The sequence below is a fragment of the Phaethon aethereus genome (assembly GCF_964289735.1).
Source record: "Phaethon aethereus genome assembly, chromosome: 4".
In the NCBI taxonomy this organism is placed as follows: Eukaryota; Metazoa; Chordata; class Aves; order Phaethontiformes; family Phaethontidae; genus Phaethon; species Phaethon aethereus.
Window position 1 is genome coordinate 84091590 of NC_138578.1, and position 20480 is coordinate 84112069.

The following is a 20480-nucleotide window of genomic DNA, read 5'->3' on the forward strand; positions in this document are numbered from 1 at the left end:
CCTCCTCCGTCCCCTCATCCCTGTCCTTGCATCCCCTGCCTTGGGCAGAGACCTCAATGTCACCAGTTTCTTCTGCACCAATGCCGGATCAGTCTTCTTTGGACAGGCTCCTGCGAGCTGTGCTGGAGTAAGTCTTCTGGGAGGCTGGTGGAGAAACCATGGGCAGAGACATCAGGGCAGAGGAGCCATGATAGGAGAAGGGGTGATGGCTTTAAACTGAAAGAGGGTAGATTTGGACAAGATAGAAGGAAGGAATTCTTCACTACGAAGGTGGTGAGGCACTGGAACGGGTTGCCCAGAGAAGTTGTGGATGCCCCCTCCCCTGCTTTGAGCAACCTGGTCTAGTGGAAGGTGTCCCTGCTCATGGCAGGGCGGTTGGTACTAGGTGACCTTTACGGTCCCTTCCAACCCAAACCATTCTGTGATTCTGTGAGGACAGCAAATGGGGGAAAAATTGCCCATTTTGCTCAAAATGTCTCCTTAGTGCTGCAGCACAAGCGGTTCTTGCATCCCCCGAGCCCCCGCTTTGCTGTCTGCTGGGGCAAGGACGTTGCTCTGGGTGAGGACCAAACCCACGGCAAGTAAATGATGGGGAGCACGAAACCACAGCTGGGTGCCCTCATCACCCACCCTCCCCAAATCCCCATCTCCTGTTGTGTTCCTCTGACTGTGCAAGATGCATTCCCCTCTGCGAAGGCATTCTTTTTATTTTATATTTGTTCCCCGTGTGCCACCCCATTGAGGGGCCGCTGCCTGGCAGCTTTCTCATTCACCCTGACCTCCTCAAAAAACTTCATGCCACCTCCAAAGGACGCTGCTTACCTCTTCAACCCCTGCCCCTAATGAAGGTTAAAGGGGTCTATAATTAGGAAGACGGCACCTTTCCAGCCTTGCAAGCAGAAAAAGGTCATTTATCCAGCGAAGCAGCAGCAGAGCCAGCGCTGGAGCCGCGTGGTCCCCGCTCCGAGCCCGGACCACCCGCGGGTACCCACAGCCGCCCTCCTGCATCCCACAGGTGTTTGAATCCTTGGAGCAAGCAAACCCAATCTTTTTGTTTCCTATATGAAAAAAACAAAGAAGTAGTTCCAGGTCTGAGCCTGCCTCCTGCAAAGCCAGGCAAGGGCACTGCAGCGTGTTTTGTGTTTACAGTAAAGCTTAAAGAAATAAGCATCAGTTACATAGGGGGGAAGATGAGAACACAGTCAAATTGGACCCCAGGGCAAGGCTCGCCGGGAACAATAGATCTGCTAAACAAAACCGCCGAGGATAAGGAGGAAGTTATCATGAAAAGCAGGGGATGTATTAGTTTGGTTTTGAGTTGGGGTTTTTTTTTTAAAAAAAGGGAAGGTATTTCAAGCACTTGAACTTGAGCGTATCCATTTCGCTGCCCAGACGCTGTCCTCTCGACCGGCCGAGTGACCTCTGCGGCAGGAATTGCTGCCGCCAACGCGGATGCTGATCTCTGCCTTTCCTTACGTGTCAGCTGGGAGATGCCTCCCGTCACGCGTGTGTCTTGAAAATAAATGGGAGGACGGCGACGGGCTGCAGTGCTTTGCGTGAAGAGGGCAGCCAGAGTTTAGGAGGCCGTGGCCCGAGAAAGGTTTCCTGCTGGGTGAAGGGACCGCCAGACCTGTTATCGTGTCTTGTTGCTCTTTTCTTTTTGCTTTTTCTTGGGTCTTTTGAGCGGAAAGACGTGCAAGCCCTCCACGGGTAATCCCCGCTCGTGTTGGGCACCCGGAGCCGCTCGCTCCCGTGGGAGTTGCTGCAGAGACCGTGCACAACTCATTGTGTGCACAGCAGCAGAGGACAGCGCAGGAGCTGCTCTATCTCTCCCCTCTTCCCTCAGATAGCTGTTTCTCCATCCCCTGCCCATGCCGGTGCATGCCAGGCTGGTTCCCAGCGGCTCCTGGCGCTGCCGGCGCTCCCTCTGCCCGAGAACGACGGGAGGAAGCGCACCGATAATGCTCATTAAATTTATAGCCGCGTCGCGCTGTAACGTTTAATCAAGGTTACGTGACTGTGCTGCCGCGCGGGGTACAAGTTCAATGCAAGGTGAATCTTGTCTGAGATAATCTGAAAGTTCATTCGGAGGTGAAGGCAGCGGCAGCTTCTCATAGACCGGCTGGGGTTAGCAAGAGGTCACCTCTTTTTATTTTTTTTTATCCCCTTTTTTAATGTGTAAACAAAAGAAAAATGCAACTTTGCAGAGGACTTGGCATCAGCTGAGCAACAGGAAAAATAACCGCGGTGTGCTGGCCCCGCGGTGCAGTCTGGTACCCGGCGAGCGCCCGGCTGCGGGGCTCGGGGAAGGTGATGCCGGTGCCTTTAGGGACAGCAGGAACGGTTTTATTCAAATATCATGGCTTTCTCCTACCATGGAAAGGAGGGACCCTAATTGCTGAGCTCAGAAAGACATCGCTGGCTCGCCTGTCCCTGCTGCCGGTGGGACACCCCCGCCCGTGGGGAAAACACCACGCAGTGCCCCTCACCCGGGTATCTGGGCACCATGTCCTGGCCGCCGGTGGCACCGAGCGGGGCTGTATTTATCTGAAAACGTGGCTCACTTGTCTTCTGGGCAGGACCCTGATCACTCTGCGGGTACCTAGATTTGCTGCTGAACTGTCAGCAGATGGGGAGCGTTAACCCCTCCCGGCCCAAAAGCTTTCCGGCTGCGAATACCTGCTCGGTCGATGAATCAAGAACATTTTCTCCTAGAAAGCTGGCATTTAAAGTGATTTTTTTTTTCCCTCTGATACTGTAGGGTCGATGATGGAGGTGGTTTGTGTATAGGCTTATTTGGAGGACTGCTGCTTTTCTCCCCTCTCAACCCATTTTCCTGTGTTTAGGGGGTTTTGTGCTTTTTTGTGTGCTCTTGTTCTTCTCCTTCCTCACTAAAGCGTCCTGACCTGCTGCTGAGATATTATGATTTTCCATGTCATTTCTTAACGTTTTCTTCACAGCCGCTGATTTTGAAGCGTGGCTTAGGCAGGGCGAGTCAGATAAACGCACGAGGCTATACGCGCCGGGCTATAGCAGCAGAGAGGGTATTTCTGTGTACGAGGGGTGCCTGCACGCACGGTGCCATCATCTCCCGGCCACGGAGCTGCATGTCTTTTACCGTTAGCAAATCTGGCTCCTCCCCATAATAGCGGTCATAATAGCGGATAATAGAGGTCAATCTTCTAAGAAAGATTATCTACAAGCTGAGAGCTTTCCAAGCATCGCATCCCAAATTCAGCCCCCGTGACCTCAGGTGCTGACCTTGAGCATTTAGCCAAGCTCCATCCTTGCTGGGCAGAGCGCTGGGTGTACCTTCTGGCCGTGCCCACCAAAGGTCCGAGCTGGAGAGGCTGCTGGGGAGACGCTTCTAAAGGAGACGTCTTTGCTTTGGGAATGAATCTCCCTTTGTGATGGTTAAGTGGAAAAGCAAAGTGTTATTCAATAGCGGTCCCTGGAGAACGGTCTTCCGAGGTTCTTTCATTTCTTTTGGCCACTGCCCAGTATTGTCTCTTCATCTTACACAGATTGTAGGATCTGGAGGGTGGAAGTACGGTCATCTTCTCTGAGCAGAAAGCACCATGCAAACTTGTGAACCTGCGTGGAGAATTTGATGAGTCTAAATAATTATTTTTATGAGTGCAAATTGCCTACTAGATCCCGCAAGGCAGAGTTTCCTTTTGTGCTTTTGGCCATTCACAGAATCCCCCATCTGGGCGTTTATCACTAGAACAAACTGATTTTATTCTGAAACATTGAAGTCCCAGTGGTTTTGTACCAAATAATTTTCACGCCTCGTTGTTGTTGTCTTTTTTTTTTTCCAAGCAGCATTGAACAGTGCTTTGTGATGGTCAGAGAAACTTGGGATTTCCCTAGAATTCAGTTTAGCTTTCCCTGTGGGCAAGCCTCCAGTGAATGACTAAAGCCATGGTTCTGCATCATCAAAGTCAGCAGGAGTGTGAACGAAGCTGGTGGGGACTTTCCAGCCATCTTCAAGACTGTCACCGTAACACGACGTGCTAATCCTCAGCGTCCCCCACCTTCGCTCTTGGGCTGCTTTGCATCACTTCTCTTGAAACTCTTGAACCACCTTTCGTGGCTCCTTCATGTGGTTTCGTGTTGCAGGCTGGGAGAAGAAGGTGGATTCCTCAAAGCCATATTTAGCCCAAAAGGGAGGGTTTTTTGCCCAAGTGCGGAAATGACCTGCAATCAGAAACGCAACATTTTTGGGGTGAAATTGTGTTAAGATTTTAATGAGACCCTTGGAACAACTATCTCCTGAAGCAGTAGAAAAGTCAACCCGTGTAATTACAGCATTACTTCAAAGCAGGTGGAAAGCCAGAGGTTTTCCTCCTAATAAATGATGAACATTTGCAGATGGAAACAAGACGACCTTTCTGAGCACACAGTGCAGGCAAAAAGCTTTCTGGAGACCTTCCCCTGGAGATCTGATCTAAGAAATACAAAAACCTATAAACAGACAATAATACGAATCTGAAAATAATCCAGACTGGACAGATTAGAGCTTTGTTGGTCTCAAACCTTTCTTTGTTACATACTGTCTGATCTGCCATCAATCCTTCCAGATTCTTCTCATGGTTTTTTCCAAGAACTGTTTCACTTTTGCAGATACAAGTAAACAGAAAAAAAAAGGAAAGATGAAATCACTGCCTTAACTTGCAAAAGCAATCCAGTTAAAATGTGAGATGAGGAACTTGGAATCCATTCTCTTCCCTCCAGCATGAGTGTTCAGGAGGAAGGACAGCCCCGGGGGGGAAATCTGCCCAGGAGACCTGGACAGGTCACGAGCATGGAATTATTGTGCCTTATGGAGAGGTCCAAGCAGGCTGGACAGCACTGTCTGATCTACAGTAACTCCTAGAAGTCCATCTCTCTCTTGTAGGCAGATAAGCTACTAAAATAAGATTGACCTTCCTTGATCTCCATGTGCATTGATCCCTTGACTTGCGCATCGCTTTGGCTTGTGCAACATCAGGTTGCTGCAGGTGCTCTCCACCCCCTCGCGCAAAGTATACTCAATACATAGAGAAAATCTTAGTTTCCGGTGAAATCAGTGACAAAACTGCTCCTGCTTTCATTTAGGCCACAATTTTACCCTCTGTGTCTTTCACAAGTAAGCGAACAAACATGTTCCAGTTCCTGGTGCCTTTTCTTCTTAGCAATGCCATTGTCCAAACCCATGTCTCCCCATGGGTTAGAGTATTTCTTTCTCTTTCAGTATTACTTTCCCACGAGGCATAATTGAAACCTCACCAAAATAAATTATTTTGAATGTACTTGTCTGTGGCTGCTGATGTTGGAAACTCTTCAGGCTTTTGTGCTCCGTAACGATTACCCACTGGCTGGCGGTAGGGGCTGCTCAACCGGTGCTGGGGATGGGTTGTGGGCAAGCTTAGGCATGGGCAAACTAGGAGTTGGCACTGGTTTGGATTTAGTAGTTTCGTGTGCTTTCATGGAGGTACCCAGCAGGATCAGGTCTTACCCGGGTGTTTTCTGGTCCCGCTGGAAGCATCTTGTCCGTTCATACAGGTGGGTTTAGGTGGGATGATGGTAGGACCCAAGTGCTGCCTTCCGCTGGGCCTCTTGTCACCTTTATCAAAGGAGCTGTGGTGTTACATCAGCAAAATGAGCTTTTTAAAGAAAAGGTATCGGTAGGTTTGTAAGCTAATGATGTGATCTCTTGCAAACTGAAGCATGGCTGGTTTGTAGAAGGTGTGGTCAAAGGTTGTTCGTTCTGTGTGCTGCCCGCAACAAAGACTGGGGAAGAGGAGCATCAGACCTAGACGTTATAAGGATAAGGAGGGTTAACAGAGCTTTTTAGAGCTGGGTTCAGCTTGGTTCTGAAAATATTCCCTCCTTCTGCCCCCAGAAAGCAAGAGCAGTTGCTCATGAACATGACCCTCAGCAGGTTTGAGAGCAGGAGTGCTGCCTCCAGCTGCGAAATTCCCAAACCCAACTTAATTAACACTTCTCTGCATCCTGGCATCCAGGGGACATAAAGCTCATCATGAAAGCCTGACTGTAACCCAGTGTCATAGCGATCCCTTCAGTGTTAATCTGAAGCTTCCCCAAAAACCCACCACAAGGAAGATCTCACCACCTGCTGTTGGCACCACCCAGACCCAGTCCAGGCTCCTCCAGACGCCTGGTTGTCTCCTGCTTTAAGATGCAGCAAGTTAACTCTAATTCCCTTAGCTGAGTCGGATGTGAGAAACCTGGGATAATTACATTTAAATTTCTTGAAACAGGTTAGAAGATTTGCCAGCTAATGGTCTTGAGTTGTCTTTCACTTTTCAGCCTTCAGCGTGTGTGCGTTTGTTTTGGGGTTTTTCAATAGCAGTTGGTGCTTTGCAGAAGGCATGTCAGGCAGTAACGCCTCGCAGCCCGGCTCCGGCCAGCTCCAACGTGTGGTCCCTGGACACCACGGAAAATCAACAACTCCTAGTAGAGAGAGTCTGTCTCCCACTGTACATGTTCTTGGAGGAAAAAGGACTAAAAGGGTAATTAATCGCTGCAGGGACATGAGGATTCCCTAATTTGGGCTTCTATCAAAGGCAAGGTTTGATTCTTTATCGGATGTTTCCCACCAGCCCTCGCACTGTCTCATCACTCCTGGATCTACTGATATTCTGGTGGTGCTGGCAGAGGGAAGTCCTTTTCAAGCCATCTTCATGCTCTCTCTTGTCACTGGAAGTAAATATCATGGTGGATAAGAGGGGAAGGGATGTTTGTTTCTGGGATAGAGTCACAGAACCATAGAACAGCCCAGGTTAGAAGGGACCACGAAAGACCATCTGCTGCAACCTTTTGTGGGAAAGGAAGCCTGGATGAGATGATCTAGCACCCTGCCCAGTCGCATCTTGAAAACCTCCAGTGATGGGGACTCTATCACATCGCTAGGGAGATTGTTCCAGTGAACGGTTGCTGTCACTGTAAAAAACTTCTTTCTTATGTTGAGATGAAACTTCTCCTGGTGCAACTTGTACCCGTTGCCCCTTGTCTTCTCCACGTGGCTCCTTGTGAAGAGAGAGCTTCCATCTTCCTTGTAGCCACCCTTTAAGTACTGGAATATGTGATGAGGCTCCCCCTGAGCCTTCACTTCTCCAGGAAGAAGTGACCTGCACCTTGAAATAAAGTGAAAGTTAGTCTTCAGGGTGGAGTCGTTTCTCCTTTCAACATGCAGTTACTGCCTAGCCATGAGACTTGTGCCAGGTTGCCTCTGGTGATGGCTCTTCTGTAAATACTGAGAGTCCATGTGGGATTGGAGCCCCAAAAAGTCAGGATATTAAAATGCAAAAGGGCTGGGGCAAGGGGGAAGACGTGAATGCGAGCGCAGAGGTAATGACAGTGCTTTTGACTTTAACAGGACCGAGGTACATGTCTCTTAAGCAACCAAATTCCTTTGGTAGGGGCTGAAAAAAGCAAAAAGTTTTCTTGCTAGGGAGTGGAAAGATGTGGTTTCCGTTTCTGGCTGGACTGGAGGCTGCTCTCATGTCTCAGGGCAGCTCCAGCTTTGGACAGTTGCTCTTCACTTTTAATTAGGGCAAGTTTTGCTACCTGCTCCGGTGGATGTAACATCGTGTCCAGTGTTGTGACGGTTCTGTCCCAGGAAGTTCTTCCCTCTACTAACAGGGGATGATCACACTCCTCTTCCGGTAGACTTGCCTGTGAGCCCAGAGCATTTGGTACATCTCAAGTGGATGCTCAGAGTGATGTTACATCAGTTCAGAAGAGGGAAAAGAGAAAAATGGCATCACAGAATCACAGAATCACTAAGGTTGGAAAGGACCTTCAAGATCATCAAGTTTGACCATTAATCCAGCGCCACCATGTCCCCTAAACCATGTCCTAAAGCGCCACATCCACACGTTTTTTGAACAGTTCCAGAGATGGCAACTCCACCACCTCCCTGGGCAGCCTGTTCCAATGCTTGACCACCCTCTCGGTGAAAAAATTTTTCCTAATATCCAATCTAAACCTCCCCTGGTGCAACTTGAGGCCATTTCCTCTTGTCCTATCACTGGCCATTTCCTATCGTCCTATCTTCCCTCATAAGACTTGCGCTCCAGACCCCTCCCCAGCTCCGTTGCCCTTCTCTGGACACGCTCCAGCACCTCAACATCCTTCTTGTAGTGAGGGACTCAACACTGAACACAGGATTCGAGGTGCGACCTCACCAGTGCCCAGTCCAGGGGCACGATCCCTGCCCTGCTCCTGCTGGCCACACCATTGCTGGTACAGGCCAGGACGCTGTTGGCCTCCTTGGCCACCTGGGCACACTGCTGGCTCATGTCCAGCCGGCAGTCGACCAGCACCCCCAGGCCCTTTTCCCCGGGCAGCTCTCCAGCCGCTCCTGCCCAAGCCTGTAGTGTTGCAGGGGGTTGTTGCGACCCAAGTGCAGGACCCGGCACTTGGCCTTATTAAACCTCATCCAGTTGGCCTCGGCCCATCAATCCAGCCTGTCCAGATCCCTCTGCAGAGCCCTCCTGCCCTCCAGCAGATCAACACTCCCACCCAACTTGGTGTCATCTGCAAACTTACTGAGGGAAAGAAGAGCCAGGTGTTGCATGAAGTTGGGGAATTCAGGAATTTTCATCTATCCTGCAGTAACACTTGATCTTCCTCTTAGGCTTGAGGAGGGGAGGAGAGGTCCTTAGGGCCAAGAGGATCCCATGTCTAGAGTTATCCCTGCAACATCACCGTGACTTCTCTGAGATAGGACACATCTTTTTTGCGTGGGTTTATTTTAATCTTAAAAATCATGGGTCTCCCTTTCCTGCCATCTTCTTTATCTCTAGCCACCACGCATCCCCTTCCAGGTTGTGCGGAGCCCGCTGTGACGTTGGCGCAAGTGTGCAAATGCCGGTGCTTTCTTTGATCTTCTTCCAGGGACGCTAGCAGAGCTTGCAAACTGTGTTTTGAATCAGTTTGGATTCACATTACATTATTTCTGGCTTGGCTGAAAGAATTCTATCCAGATTCATGTCGTCTCATCTCAGACAGAACGTACTGTCCTGCTTCGCTTCGCATTTGGAGGGAGTAGCTTGCAAAGTCATTGCGATGTCCCCGCTTCCTTTGCCACCAGCGTGCAATTAAGTTGCAACCATCCTTTCCCTGTACGTGCTGTGAAAGCCACAAAAACATGCCTTTGCTTTGAAAACAAACAACTTTTTCGCAGAGTTTGAGATGGTGACACTACAAGAGGAATGAAAAGGAAGTGTTTTTCGAGGCGGAACTGAGGGAAATGGGGAGATAGTGCTTCTCGGCCCCTGCCGAGGGGATCCCAGGGCAGGGCTGGGAACTTGTTCCCAGTTTTATTCTTTCTTTCCAGGGTTGCCCTCTGGCAAATCACCATTTGAGCCAGAGCTCATATATGTGTATAAAAACAATTATTTTTTTTTTCAAGACCTTTCTTTTGGAGGCATACTCAAACCATTCTCCATGTCTTCGTTTTCATAAATATATACGTGAACCTCTCCCTGCTCTTGTGGCAAAGATGCTTCTCGTGTCCCGGGAAGCTGCAGGTTCACCGCGCTGCTCTGCGCACGCAGCACGTCGCAGCCTCCTGAGCTTCCTCTGCTTTCACACCACGGTGGTAAAAGCTCCTCTTTTCCCCCCCGCTTCTTTTCCTTCCCCCCAGTGTATGTGCTGTCGAGTTTGATTTATAGCCTTGCAAAGGAGACTCTGGTTTGAGGAATTAATGGTATTTGCATATTTTATTTGGAATCTCCCCCGGCAGGCCCGCTGCAGCCCAGTGCCGCCGCGCAGGCGGGTTTTTCCTTTCCTTTTTTTTTTTCTTTTTTTTTTTCTTTTTTTTGGGGGTCTTTCAGATTTAGCAGCAGAGGTGAAAAGTTTAAACAGTAAAACCAATAAAACCACATTTATGTGACAGATAAATCGTTTCGAGACAGCTTGCCCTGAGCCATCAGGCTTCCTCCTGCAAGACCTCTGTCCTACGGAGCACGGCCTGCGGCAGAGCCCGGCAAGCGCCGGCAATGTCCCCATCTGTGCAGCAGCCGGGGGCCAAAGGTGCCGGCCCGGACTATCCTCAGTCCCGCTCGCCGCCAAGATGGATGTGGGCAAACAGTTGTAAAATACACAGGCCATCCGTCACTGTCGTGAGCCGGCCGGGGCAGGCTGGCTCTCCCAGCGCCCCGGGAAGGTCCAGTCCGCGGTGGGGTCGCATTTAGGATGGGGCTTATTGAGAATCATGCAATCATTTCAGTTGTAAAAGACCACTAAGATCATCAAGTCCAACCATTAAGCTCGTACTACCAGGTCCACCACTACAGCATGTCCCTAAGTGCCACATCTGCACGTCTTTTAAATACCCTCAGGGATGGGGACCCCACCACTGCCCTGGGCAGCTTGTGCCAGTGCTTGACAACCCTTGCAGTGAAGAAATGTTTCCTACTCTCCAGTCTAAACCTCCCCTGGTGCAACTTGAGGCCGTTTCCTCTGATCCTGTCGCTGGTAACTTGGGAGAAGAGACCAACCCCCATCTCACCACAACCCCCTTTCAGGCAGTTGCAGAGAGCGATGAGGGCTCCCCTCAGCCTCCTCTTCTCCAGACTGAACACCCCAGTTCCCTCAGCCGCTCCCCATCAGACTTGTGCTCCAGACCCCTCCCCAGCTCCGTCGCCCTTCTCTGGACATGCTCCAGCACCTCAACGTCCTTCTTGGTGTGAGGGGCCCAAAACTGAACACAGGATTCAAGGTGCGGCCTCACCAGTGCCCAGTCCAGGGGCACGATCCCTGCCCTGCTTCTGCTGGCCACACCAGTGCTGGTACAGGCCAGGGCACTGTTGGCCTTCTTGGCCACCTGGGCACGCTGCCGGCTCATGTCCAGCCGGCTGTCAACCAGCACCCTCAGGTCGTTGGGGTTTCTCTCAAATGTGTGTATTGCACTCCTGTAGCGATGCGTGCGGCTGGAACTGCCCGAAAAGTGTGATGGATGAGAGTAAAATCATAGAATCACAGAATGGGTTGTATTGGAAGGGACTTTTGAAGAGCATCTAGAACAGCCCCTCTGCCATGGACCTGGACATATTTCACTACATTGGGTTGCTCAGAGCCCCGTCCAACCAGACCTTGAACACTTCTAGTGATGGGGCATCCATAACTTCTCTGGGCAGCCTGGTCCAGTGCCCCACCATTCTCATCATAAAAGATGTCTTCTTTATGTCCGATCTCAACCTACCCTCTTTCAGTTTAAAACTGTTGTCCCTTGTCCTGTCACTACAGGTCCTGGTAAAAAGTCTCTTGCCATCTTTCTTACAAGCTCCCTTTCTATACAGAAAGGCTGCAGTAAGGTCTCCCTGGAGCCTTCTCTTCTCCAGGCTGAGTAACTCAAACTCTCTCAGCCTTTCTTCATAGCAGAGGTGTTCCAGCCCTCAGGCCATTTTCATGGCCCTCCTCTGGACCTGCTCCAACAGATTCGTGTTAAAACGCGTCCATAAAATAACTTACCCTGACCATCCCTTCGGGCCCGTGGCAGAGCAGTGAAAGGTGTGGTGGTGCATCTTCAACGCCGGCAAAGCCCAGCAGCCTGGCAGCCTCGCGTGGGAGAGCTGCATTGCCTCAACCCAGCTGAGTTGAACTGAGTTGGAGCAGAGCTGAAGGAAAGCTGTGGAACGGGGATGGCCGTCGGGCCAAGGACCATGCGCTCGTCACCTGGCCCTGATGGGAATGGCAAGCGTTGGCTCGGGCTCCCGAGCTGGAGAGCAAGGGCTGAGCTGCCCTAGATGGCTGTAAAAATCTCCCCATGCTGGATTAGCCACGTGATTTCATGACATGCACGGGAGGTCTCTCCAAGCCCTGTCTTTACCCATCCTCTGAGCTCCTGCACGGTTCCCCGAGCCTCTGCTGTCCCCCCCAGCCTCCTGCTTATAACATCTCCTGATGCTTTTTATTTCTTCTTCTCCTAACCCACTTCTAATCATTGCCTTTTTATTTTGGTTCTTCTTTTGTGCCTTTCTTCTGGGGCTTTATTTCTACTCCCCATAAACGGCAATCCGGCCCCTCCTCGGTCTGGCCACGCACTTCCTATGGCAACAACTGGTGCTGCTTTGTTCATGGTTTGCCAGAGGCACGTTCAGCCCTCTGGGACCACCGGCAAGAGGACTTGGGTGCGTTGAGGGGATCCGATTTAGCCTGTACAACCATGCAGGTTCCCCCAGAAGCCGGCAAACCAAATGGAAGAGTTTTGGCCCTGCTGTGCTGTTTGAAAAGAGCCTGAGAAATCATATTTAAGGTTATCTCATGAAGGTGCCCTTTGGAAAAAACTCCTGCCGATGATGTTCAACTCGGGTTTGTAGTTAACACAATGGACCCACCGTACAAAGCTGCGCGGGACCGTGGGCTGGAAAAGACCTCTTAGGTCTCGGCTAATCCGTCCCCCCCGCCAGTCCGGGGGATTGTTCCCGACAGCTTGTTTTCTTTGCCCTGACCTACATAGTCAAAAAGAATCTTGTTGCACATTTTTGTTTTGTACCTTGAGGTCTCAGAGGAGCCAAATCCCCTTCTTGGCGGGGTGGGATGTGTTGTTAAACAGTGCTGGAGTCTCCAGGAAAACCATGGAGACGCGGGGACAATGAGCCCTCTATGGTCCTCGCTTGGCCGCGGGATGGTCCTTCTTCTCCAGGCTTCAGTGGTGGGCGCCGGGACGCAGAGACGCGGGCGATGAAGACGTCTGTGTGCTTGGCAGCCGGTCCTGCAATAGAGCGGTCACAGCAGCTCTCCAAGGCAGAAGGTCCCGGGGGCGGGAAATGCAGCCGCTTTAATGGACCTATTTTAGATGATGAAGGCTGCATCCCGTACGTGCTCAGCTGTGCTCTCGTGGGTGGGTGGAGAGGCAAGTCCTCTTAGGAGTGAAGAGGTCCTCATGTGGGAAAGACGTGAGAGCTCCGGTTCGGCTATTAAGGAAAATAAGGATGCGAAAGGTGGGGTGGAAGAGGGCGTTTAGGAAACCTGGGCTGTAGTTTGGTTGTCCCTCACCTGAATCAGCTGGGAGGGATGGCACACCGAGGGGGTCCTTTGCAGAGGTGAAGGGCTTCGGGTGCGAATTTTGGGGGTCTGGAGCAGGGACTGTCACAGATGGCTGAATTAATCCCCTTTATCCTTCCCCTGCTGCCGGGGTCAGTGGTGGCTCTTGGAAGACGTGGAGATGGAGCAAGCTTGATGAAAAAGCCTTGTGGCATGGTTCAAACGATGCCGGGGGTTGTTTGGGGTCAGCAGGAATTTGCAGTGACTTTGACCCCAAAAAGCTGTAGCTGTAGCTGAGGGCATCGGGGCGCTGGGGTCCTTCACCACGTGCCTCGTCGGGGTGTCTCAATCCTCATATCCCCTGTACCACTAATTCACCCCAAAAATAGCGATAACATAGCAGGAGTGTACTATGGATAAATTAACACGGCCATACATAAAATAATATTAAACATTCATAAATTGATAATTAAATATGAATAAGTTAATACTTAAATATTAGCCGAATGGTATTAAATAAGTAAATAAAGGCTGGAAACTATTTTTGAGGTTAATACCACCTGCCCAGGATCTTTGCCAGCTTTCAGATAAACCACCTGCTCTCTCACCAGCTTTTTCAGATCTTATATCTGTTTGTTTTTTCTTTCCGGCGGCTGCTTCAGCTCTTAGATCTGTTCATCCAGTGGGACTGGTCGACATATTTGGCTGACTACGGGCAACCCACGTGCAAGTATCTTCGCGTGAACCCGACGACAGCCCTCATCCTGCTGGAAAAGTGAGTGTGGGTCCGGACACCCAGGATGGTTTTCACCCCCATCTCGCTTTGGGCAAGCATGTGTTTTAGCGGCTCATTCCATCACGCGCGGTGCTGGATGGAGCAGCCTGGGGAGCAGGAGGCTCCTTGTGATCCTGTGAGCAAAAATTTCACCCCTAGGTGGACAGTGGGAGCTCGAGTAGAAAATGCCCATTTTATCCCACTAACCTGAATTCCGGGTTTTGTATCAAAATGCATCGACTTGGCTGCGGATCGGTCTTTTTGCTTCACTTTTAAATAGAGTTTTCCTTGTCCTACAGCTGACTTCCTCTGTAAAGGTGTATCTCAAGCCGCCAAAGTAATTTCAAATTTGCCAGCCTGCAGACACGTGTATCTCCCTTCTGTTGGATCCGTGGAGGGGATCAAGTGCTGAAAGCCCAGCTACGGGACAGGGACGGTGTCTTTAGGTGGCTGTGTGCTCCAAGGCTTGCTCTCAGCGAGGACACGCTCTTTGAGAAGGCTGAATCTGAGATTCTTCAAAGCCTGTGGTTTACATGCTTTGCACGGCTTCAGCCCAAGCCCTGGAGCAGTGCCGGGACGTGCTGGGCGAGCGCCGCGTGGTCTCTGCTGGGTTTTGGGATCCCTCCTGAGGCACATTGAGGAGGCTTGTGCCAGTCCTACAAGCCAGCAGCGAGGAGGGAAAGCCTATGAGTTTGCTGCAGACCCAAAGAGTGGGATTTGCGTCACTTGTAACCCCTCTAGCACGTGGCGAGAAGGGCCACTAGTCACCCATCCTGCCCGCGGTAAGAGGAGGCCCAATGCTCCTTTCTCTGGTAGACCTCCAGGCTCTCCTTGGGAGGGTCAGCCCTACGCCTGCCTCTTCGCTTCCATCAGACCTCGCAGCTGGTCTCCAGCTGATCTGACGGAGAAGTAACCTGCCTGATAATATTAATTATAATTGATTATAATTAATATAATATTAATTATAACCTGATTATTATAATTAATAATCTTCCAAGCAGCTCGTGCCTTGGGGACTCCACTGCGAAGTCTGGCATGGAGGAGCAGGCAGGATAAGTGAGTTTACAGTCAGATTTGGTTAGGTTTACCGTGAGCTCAAACCCTGAGGAGGAATTTGAGTTGTTTTCTGGAGTTCTTCTCTTTCTCTGGTGCTTGTAAGGGAGAAGTTGACTACTTTATAGTTGGGGCTAAACCGTTAGAAGGCTGACCTTGGTGTGCTTCTGAGCTTTGGAGTTGCATCTGTGGTATCTGTGGCCCACGTAACTGCACCGCCTCCTCTCCCGCCGAGGAGAATAGCTAATTCCACAGCAACTCATGACATCCAGATGTTACCAGTACGGTACACGGGGACGAAACTTAGGTAGTTGCTGCACGTAAAGCACTTTTACACATTATAGCATTGGGCTTACATACATATTTATATGTGCTGTGTAGTAAGTTGTGTTATTCGCAACGTATTTGCGACCTGACACCCATGATGCAAAAGCGTGCGGCATATTCAGAGCTATCAATAAAATGGTAAGATAAAGAGCTACCAAAAATTGGAGAGCTTGGACGTGAAGCAGCTGGAAGAGTCAGGGAATTGGGAGCAGGCAGTGAGCTGGGACCGGTGGCAGTTGCTGGGAAGGCAGTGGGACAACAGGAGGGCAGCTCCATGCTCCTGGCCATTTTCCCCAGGTAATACTGGAGCATCCGTGCTCGTTGCTGTTATTAAAAAGCCACAAACCTCAGCTGGGCTTGCCAGCCTTCCCCCCAGGAGGGCTCTCATTTGAAGGGCAATCTTCACGAATCCGATTTGCGTTCCGGAGGCAGCGCTGGTGGAGTCACCGGCTTGGCCCCTGCATCTCCCGCAGCCTCGCAGCGTGGCATCGCCCGCGTGGCACCGCCCGCATCCTCCGGTGCGCTCTGCCCTGACCTCGCTCAGGCTTCAGGCCCTTCGGGGAGTCTCCGTGCATCATCCACCAGCTCCAGCTCCCCTGAGACTCTGCGCTGACTTGGCCGTAGCTTCAGGCACCTCCGCTCCCCGCCGCTCTCCGAGCCCACCTCCCCGGCCCCCTCCATAGGCAGCTGAGCTTCGCCGGCAAGGCGATGTGAAATTCTGATCCGCGGGTTCGTTTTGTAACCTGTTTTCATCATTATCTCTTTTCCTCGTCACACATCTCATAGGATATCACGAGTGTAAGTATGCTGCTTGCTTGGGCTTTTACCCTCACCTTGCAGTGACTTTATTGTTTGATCTAAATGGAGCACTAAATGATCTAAATGCAAGCTGTTTTTGAAACGGTTCCCTCCGGTAACTTTATCGTCTCAAATGCACTAATTAGAGCTAAAAGAGGAGCTTTTACTCTCTTGCTTTTTTCCCTTACAGATTAATTTAAACAAAGCTTGGCTCTATTGAAGGCGGTGGTTGTTGACAGGGGTGGGGACAGCGCTGAGCTCTCTCTTTCCCGTCCCCTTACTTTTAATTCTTGCGTGTAACACGCAGGGACCACGTTACAGAACCGGGCTCGGTTGTCCCAGGGCTCTGCAGGCACATGCCTAAAGAAATAAAAGTCTTGATCTTCCAAAGAGCTGCTGAGCCACTCGAAAGCATTGCCTCCTCCTTTCAAAGCTGGTATTCTTGGTATCTGGATGCACTGCTTGACCAGGGTGAGGGTGTTTCCTACGGCCAAATGCTGGAAGAGAAGCCGGGCGGCGTTCGGCATCGCCGTCTGAACGCCTTTGGCATTGACCACATTGCGTCGGCTCGGTGTCAGTCCGCAGGGCTTCAGCGGCAGGACAGAGCTGGCGTGGGCTCCTGAAGCAGCTCTGTAAGCTCAGCCTCTCCCAGGGCTGCAGCCGCTCCCGACGCTGCCTGGTCCCTGGCACAGCACAATGCAAATCCTGCAGGATTTTTTGTCCCGTAGGCAACTTAATTCGTTAATAATACTTAATAGCTTAGTGCCTCTGCCTTCACATGATGTCTGGAGATACCAGCAGCTCCCGTCCCTCCCAGACACTCATCCCCACTTTAACAGCTCCACCTGCGTGGGTTTGTTTTGGGATCAGCGCTCCGACTGTAGTGCTTTTTCATCCTGATCCAGTGGCTTTATCTATGCGACTCCTTTCTAATCATTCAGACAGACACAAAGGTTCTCTTGCATACAGCATGCGTTACTTCAGAAACATTTCATGGGCCTGAAGAGGTCCCGTGAGATCAGAGATGTCTGCGAGGATGCCCGGGATGAGGGGACTCTTAGGGCAGAGGATGCTCAGCTGTAAATTCCCGGCGCGTTGCCTGGGGGTAACTGCGGCAGGCGGTGATGGGGAGTGATGGGGACAGCACTGGGTGGAGGTTTCTGAAGGTACGGGTCTACTTTCAGCACCCCTGGTGTCCCCACGGAGCCTGTGAAACAGACACAGAGCTCTCAGCCCTCCAGGTAAAGTGCTTTGAGACCCGCCGGAGCCGTACAGCGCTGCCGGAGGTGTCCCGCGGGAGGACGGTTGTTTCCAAAATTCATGATACTGGGACGCCTCTAACCTGTGTGACTTGAAAACCCTGCTTCCCATCGGAGCGAGCGTTCCCTGGTTCCTGCGGCGGAGCAGCTGGCAACCTGCTTTGGCTAAAAAAAACAGAGAAAGAAAAAAAATAATACTTATTTTGCTGAATAAAGTGCTCCAAGCTATCTTGTTACGGTTGGGAAAGCAGCTCGATTGTAATCCTGTGTCTTTGGGCACTTGTAACTTTAGCAAATTAGCCTTTGGGATAAAGTTGTTATCCTTGTTTCCAGTTCCAAACTGAATGTTTTGGGAACATTTCAGATTCCCTTTGGCTCTTTGTAGAAAGATTGAAGCATGAAAAAACTTAGATTTTTTCTTTTTTTTAATCAGTTAAATAAGTTTCAAGAGGTTTGATTTGTGCTTGGTTAACTCAACCCCCCCCAGCTTGATAAAGTGCCAACTTCCCAGGGATTCTCAGCGCTGTGTCCCAGTCACTTTAATGCTTCATTTAGGTCCCCAAACCCAAAAACATGGGCTTATGCGACTCGTCCAAAGCCATCTGCCTCTGCCAGATCTGATTCACTGAGAAAATCATTTACAAATTGTGGTGTTACAAAAGAGCGGTGCTGGCTGAGAACCAGCGGGTTGGATGTTGAGGCCGAGACCTTCAAGAGCTGTTGAAGGTTGACCCTTGTGGGGTGGTTTCCCTTCCCAGCACATGCCCTGCCTGCGTAAAGCTCACGCTCGGAGCATGCAACAAGACCTGCCCCCCAAAATATGCATCCGCGAATGCAAGCGTGCATGAACCCCCAGCTTTGCACGGCGGAGAGAGATGGAGCTGCAGCAGCTTCACCTTCAGGTCCCATCCCACCGCCCGCTCTTCTTGTCTCTGGCTTTTTGGAGGCCTCGTGGAGACCAGGGCGCTACTTCCTGGATTAAATGTAATTTTTAAAAAATACCGATCTCAAGAAGATTTTTAAATTGAGGAAACCACTGCTGGATTCCTTCCTTTAATATAAATTGCATTATATAATACTGTATAATATTTTAAGTTCACAACTCCAAACCTTTCCAGCTGCCACAAAAGCTGCATCTCTTGGCCGCATGCAATGCACCATTTCAAATGAGAAGCCTTAATGCTGTGGATTTGATGCTAATTTTTTAATTTCCTTCTAGTATTACAGCGTTGTCATTTACCACTTCAGAAGGTGACGTGGGGACGTAGCAAAAGCTGTTTGGAAGGGGAGGACGAGAGGCTTTAGGGTTTCGTGCATTTTGGTATTAGAGATAGATCCTACGGTGCCATTGATTGGGATTTGTGGGGTTTAAAGCAAAAATGCAAACTGTGTAAAGCCTGCACATGGCTTGGTATGCCCGTCTTTACACAAATACGTGATAAAAATTGGGGTAGACCCTTTAGGTGAAGTCACCTCCTCTCTCCATCAGAGCCCGAATACGGGCACTTTACATGCGACTCCTTCGCGGGGCTTGGTTGCAACGTTGAGCCGCGATACTTGTGCTATAACCTCTTTCTCCTCTGCGCAGGATGAGAGACACGAGCAGAAAAAACAACGTTTTTGCCCAGTTTCGGAAAAATGAGAGGGACAAGCAGAAGCTGATAGACACGGTGGCCAAGCAGCTCCGCAGCCTGATCAACAGCCATCACTCGTGAGGGACTCGGGGACCTCCTGCCCACGCCAGACCCTGCACCGCAGCCTTCCACATGCCTGGACTTGGGATTCTTGTTCAAAGAGAATATATGTATTTTTTTATTCACCTGTATAGTATTCATGAAACCTACTCTGATGACAAAATGTTCCTTAAACAGTCCCGGGGAAGATTGGCAGCACTGCTCATGAAGGTGGAGTCAGGAGTCTCCTGTTATAAACTCCTATTTTCAGGGGTTTATAAAGTGATGGTAAATCCTGAAGCCTCAGAGAGAAGTTCACACCCAGACTAGTTTCTTTTTTTTTTTTTTTTTTAATAAGCCAAATTGAAAGAATCGGTCTGACGTCCTTTTGTTAACTTATTCAGTTGCAGAACAAATGAAAACAAAAAATATAGGGAGGAGTGGTGGTTTCAGGTTCTTCTCATGAGCTCTGGTGAAAGGAGCACACGTGTAGAAAGGGGGTCACCCGTTAGCTTGTCTTGCCAACGTGCGTATTGGATCTAGGTAGGAAAGAGGCAAACTGATTTCCCAACTTTCCTCCTCTTTTTCCTGTAAGGGCTGATTTCCACCTTAGGCTGCAGATGGCTGGAGCTGCAACCATTCCCTGCGCGTCCGTAATCAGCGTAGCCACCCCCTGAGCTCCACCTCGAGGACCTGCCGGTGTCTTTTGGACCTGCACTGAACGTAGAAGGGGCTTCAAGAGCTGCCTCATTGATTAGATTTGGAAAGGGAGAGCCGGAAAGTAACCCGGCCCGGCGTCCTGCGGCGCTGGTCTGGCGCCGGGGTGCTGCTGCTTGCATCCAGCGCGGCCGGGTAGCGGGAGAGGAGGGATGCTCAGCAGGGATGGTGCAGAGGCAGACTGGGCTCTCCCAGGGTCCAGGGCACTCCATTCAGGTTTTTTTCTCTTCCTTGCACCTCTTCTCCATGCTGGTGTCCTGCCTTCCTTCTCCTCTTGATACGGCGCAATGGGGTGAAGTCCCTCTGCTTCCCTCTGGCTTTGCCGCCGGCCAGGACGTTGAGCAGGAACCTCCTGGAGGTCCCCGAAGCGGAGGCAGCAGGAGATGCCCCGTCGAGCGGCATCGCTCAGCTCCCCCCGGCTCGGAAGTGCCTACGGACAAAATTCCCCTCTCTGCCCTGGGGGTGCCCGAACATCCTCTTGCTCAAATCAAGAGAGCCTTTGAGGAGGACCCTAACGCTACCAACAGGACTTTAATGCCAGGGTTCGGGTTACAGAGAGAGGGGACTTTTGCCCTTATCTTTTGACTCTAATTACTGCAGGTGAAAGCTTATCCAGCCGGTTCCCCCGCCTCCCGAACCCTGATGGTAAAGGGAATTAAAACCTCCCTGGTGTATGTTACAGCCTCGGCAGGGGCGTGAGCCGTGCCCAGATCCCGCTCTCGTGCGGAGGCGGTGGGTGCTCAGCTCTCCAGCCGCTCTGGACGTGGAGGGCGTTCTGCTGGTTCCTTCTCCTTCCCCTCCCTCGGCACAGGCTGCCGGAGCTGCGGAGGGGCAGGACTTGTTCGGACGTCGCCGCGTGGCACTTGCAGGAGGGCA

The 20480-nt window shown here is 50.9% G+C and overlaps 1 protein-coding gene across 2 annotated transcripts in view; it reads left to right on the forward strand.

Annotated features, from left to right (window-relative positions):
• EXOC6B (exocyst complex component 6B) overlaps positions 1 to 19237 on the forward strand; it is a 315222-nt gene extending 295985 nt beyond the window's left edge. For both annotated transcript variants that reach the window (XM_081999547.1, XM_081999548.1), the window contains 2 exons: positions 13665 to 13777; positions 18803 to 19237. In XM_081999547.1, the coding sequence (XP_081855673.1) occupies positions 13665 to 13777; positions 18803 to 18929 (240 nt within the window). In that variant the 3' untranslated portion in view covers positions 18930 to 19237. The remainder of the gene's footprint in view (positions 1 to 13664; positions 13778 to 18802) is intronic.
• The last annotated feature ends 1243 nt before the right edge of the window (positions 19238 to 20480 follow it).